The sequence below is a fragment of the Ustilaginoidea virens genome, chromosome 4, assembly GCF_000687475.1.
Source record: "Ustilaginoidea virens chromosome 4, complete sequence".
In the NCBI taxonomy this organism is placed as follows: Eukaryota; Fungi; Ascomycota; class Sordariomycetes; order Hypocreales; family Clavicipitaceae; genus Ustilaginoidea; species Ustilaginoidea virens.
Window position 1 is genome coordinate 13,628 of NC_057319.1, and position 3,000 is coordinate 16,627.

Below are 3,000 nucleotides of genomic sequence, written 5' to 3' on the forward strand. Positions count from 1 at the left end.
TCTATTAGTCCGCACCTCTGCCCTATATAATCTATTCCAGCTAGGCACAGGCGCAGCCCGAGCCCCAGCCATTTCATAACACGGGCGCAGCCCGAGTCCGTGACAATTAGGATATATGCAGGTTTATTATAGTTAACTGTATCGGCACCTATCTTTGTTATCTATAACGTTTAGGGTATAAAAGGCTGATAATCTGACTGAATAGGTCAATCACTATAAAATAAACTGCAAAAATAAACCACAAAGAATATTGCGATCTTCCGAATAGCTTCTTTTATTGTATAAAGCCACACAAGTATAATAATAATATGAGGTTTTAATAGATTCAGCCGGAATCTATTATTATACCTTAACAGTTATCTGAGAAGAGCGGTAGCTATAGTATAATCTTAGATATCGAACGATATAGTGCTATAGCATCTAATAAAAGGATAAGAAAGGGGGTTACTATATTATTTACACAATTGCTACTATTAAGAAGTAGGGAGCGAAAGCGGTATATTGAAAAAGGTTAATCTGTATTTACTTAATAATACTCAGGTCACTAGCTATTTATAGTGGGCACGGGGGTAGCCCTAAGGTGCTACAGTTCCCTCGGTTATATGTGCCACATTCGTAGCCGAACATTCCCGATACATACGAATCCACCGGTATCCCCGCCGATAGTGCCCTACCGGGAAAAGGGGCCGCATCGTGCGCAATAGTGCGCGGCACAGCTGTCGCAATATGCCCAATTGGGCACACTGCGACAGCGATTCCGACAGAATCTTATATACTAATACTTTAAGAAATAGTTACCTCTTAGAGCAAATAATTGTCCCTCACCTATTTAAATTAAGCTTAGGATTTTTTTGTAGTAGAGTAGTACTTTATATGCACGTGAAATTTGGCGCGCATCTATATATACCGAACCTACGACCTACTGGCCTGATCTTACCCCTAAAAGGGACTCTGATCTCTACCAGATAATGACTCTACTAGATGATGACTCTACCAGATGATTCCACTATCTGGTAGAGATCATCTGGTAGAGAAGGAATAGCTCTGAAGTGAGTATCGACGAGATCCAGCGCCTCAGTAGCAAGGAATGCACGCTCAATATTCTCCTGGTAGGCGGCAAAACTTAGTTTTATTTTCCCTTGCTTTATACATTCAACGCATTAATATGGCCTTGAAGACGGAGTACCATATAATTGAAGTCATCAGTTGTCAATTCCAGAACCGCGCTAAATGCGCCTTCGCTTTGTCTGGATCCCACTCCTTAAGCTTGCACTCTCTTCCCTCCTTCATCTTGACCGCGACCAGATCTTCCATAGCCTCTCTCTGCTTCTGGGTGAGACGGCCCAGCCTTGCACGATAGCCGGCAGCCTCATTGGGTCCAAAGTACTTCGGATCTAGATATCGCCAAAAAATCAGGTCAAATGCCCAGCTGTTTCTCGCTGCGAAACCGATCATCCAGGTCTTATCGTCCCAGCTCTTTCGCATCCTCTCAGAGAGGCACACTTCAGTTGGGGCGCTCCCGTTGAGCTTAGTCCCGTTGCCATTTTTATTTGCTCCAAGCTTCTTTTCCTCGTCTTCGAGAATACGCAGGAAAGTCCGGAGACGGGGCTCATATGCTTGCATCCATGATTCATAAGCCCCAGGCCACTCGTCGGGCTTCATCAGCAGAAGCCACCAGGGAGGATCCTCGGAGAATTGCGTTGGCGCAGCATAGGCGTACTCCCAGTCTATTACGCCGGCTATGCGTAGATCCTTATCGAGAAGAACATTTGATGGGCGGAGGTCTTCCGAAAACAGACGGATGTCTGGCTGGCGCGTGCTCTGGCCGTCCGCTGTAGAGGTGAGACGATCCTCGTATACAAGTTGCCGGAAAAGGAGGCGCGCAACGAACTTGTCTCTAGCATCGTCCTCGTCCAGAATGGCATCGTTGTGCTGAAAGGTGAACTGTGCAATGTGCATGTCCGCAAGGGCAGCATACCAGCTTTTGATATCAGGGTACGGCGAAGAGGGCAGCACAGCATCCGGCGTTCCGGTAAACTGCATCAGATGGCTCATGTTCTGAATGAGTGGCCTCCCAGAGACCGAGATATGGCCAGTTTCGTCCTGCAGAAGGGATCCTATGCGGTTGAACTGCAGCCTCGACAACTGAAGCAGGACGTTGGCCAGCTGCCTATAGAAAAACTCGAGCTTCTCCTCCTCAATGTTGGGATCAAGCACGTGGTCTTCTCCGGGTGCTAGACTCGAGTCCGCCATGGCGTCAGACATGGTCGATTCGTGTTCGACATAGTCCATGATGATGAAAGGCCCAAGCCCAAGCGGGTTGTCGGCGGCGGCTCCGAAGTGGTAAATCTTGGGTACCGGGATGGTCGTCTGCTCTGAAACAAGTCGCATCGTCGCCACCTCAATCATGACCTTTTCATCCGCAAATTTGACGCCAGCTTTATAGGATTAATACTGACTGGAATTGACAAAGACCAGAAAGAACTTACGACGATCGATGGGGATTCGTAACGCAACCGACGAGCGGTCATCGTACTCTAAGCGGTAACAGACATTGTTACCCCCTCGGATGGGCTTGTGGAGCTCGACGGCTTTTCCAGGCTTATGTTGATTGATGAACTTGGCCACGGCGCGGAAACTGTCTGCATTGAGCTGCGCCCTCTCCCAAGCATCCGCTTGGGCGTCACTTTGCTCCCAAGCAAGGTCGTCCCAGGGCATTAAAACTGGTCTTGGCTTTTTTGCCATGGTGAAGATCGTGGCGGGCCCGATACGTTTAGAACTGATTGGTTTCTCACAGATCTGTCGTCGATCGAACGGAGAGAAAATAGAGCCCTCCACGATGTGATGAATTGATGCCTGAGGCACAAGCTTCGTACGGACCCTTGTGGCCGTGATAATAAACCGACGGCTGATGTGATATCACAGACCATGCCCCTGGACCAAAGAGCAAAAGAGGCGGCGGCTTTCCGTCGTGTATATAATGGCAATCCACTTATGGCT

General features: G+C 48.1%; 1 protein-coding gene across 1 annotated transcript; it reads right to left on the reverse strand.

Moving 5' to 3' along the window:
- Window positions 1–1,209: 1,209 nt before the first annotated feature.
- On the reverse strand, window positions 1,210–2,745 carry UV8b_04511 (uncharacterized protein; the record flags this gene model as incomplete). The annotated part of the gene is made up of 2 exons (XM_043142009.1): window positions 1,210–2,438; window positions 2,490–2,745. The coding sequence occupies 2 exons, from the start codon at window positions 2,743–2,745 to the stop codon at window positions 1,210–1,212; spliced, it is 1,485 nt and encodes a 494-aa protein (XP_042997943.1).
- Between the last annotated feature and the right edge of the window lie 255 nt (window positions 2,746–3,000).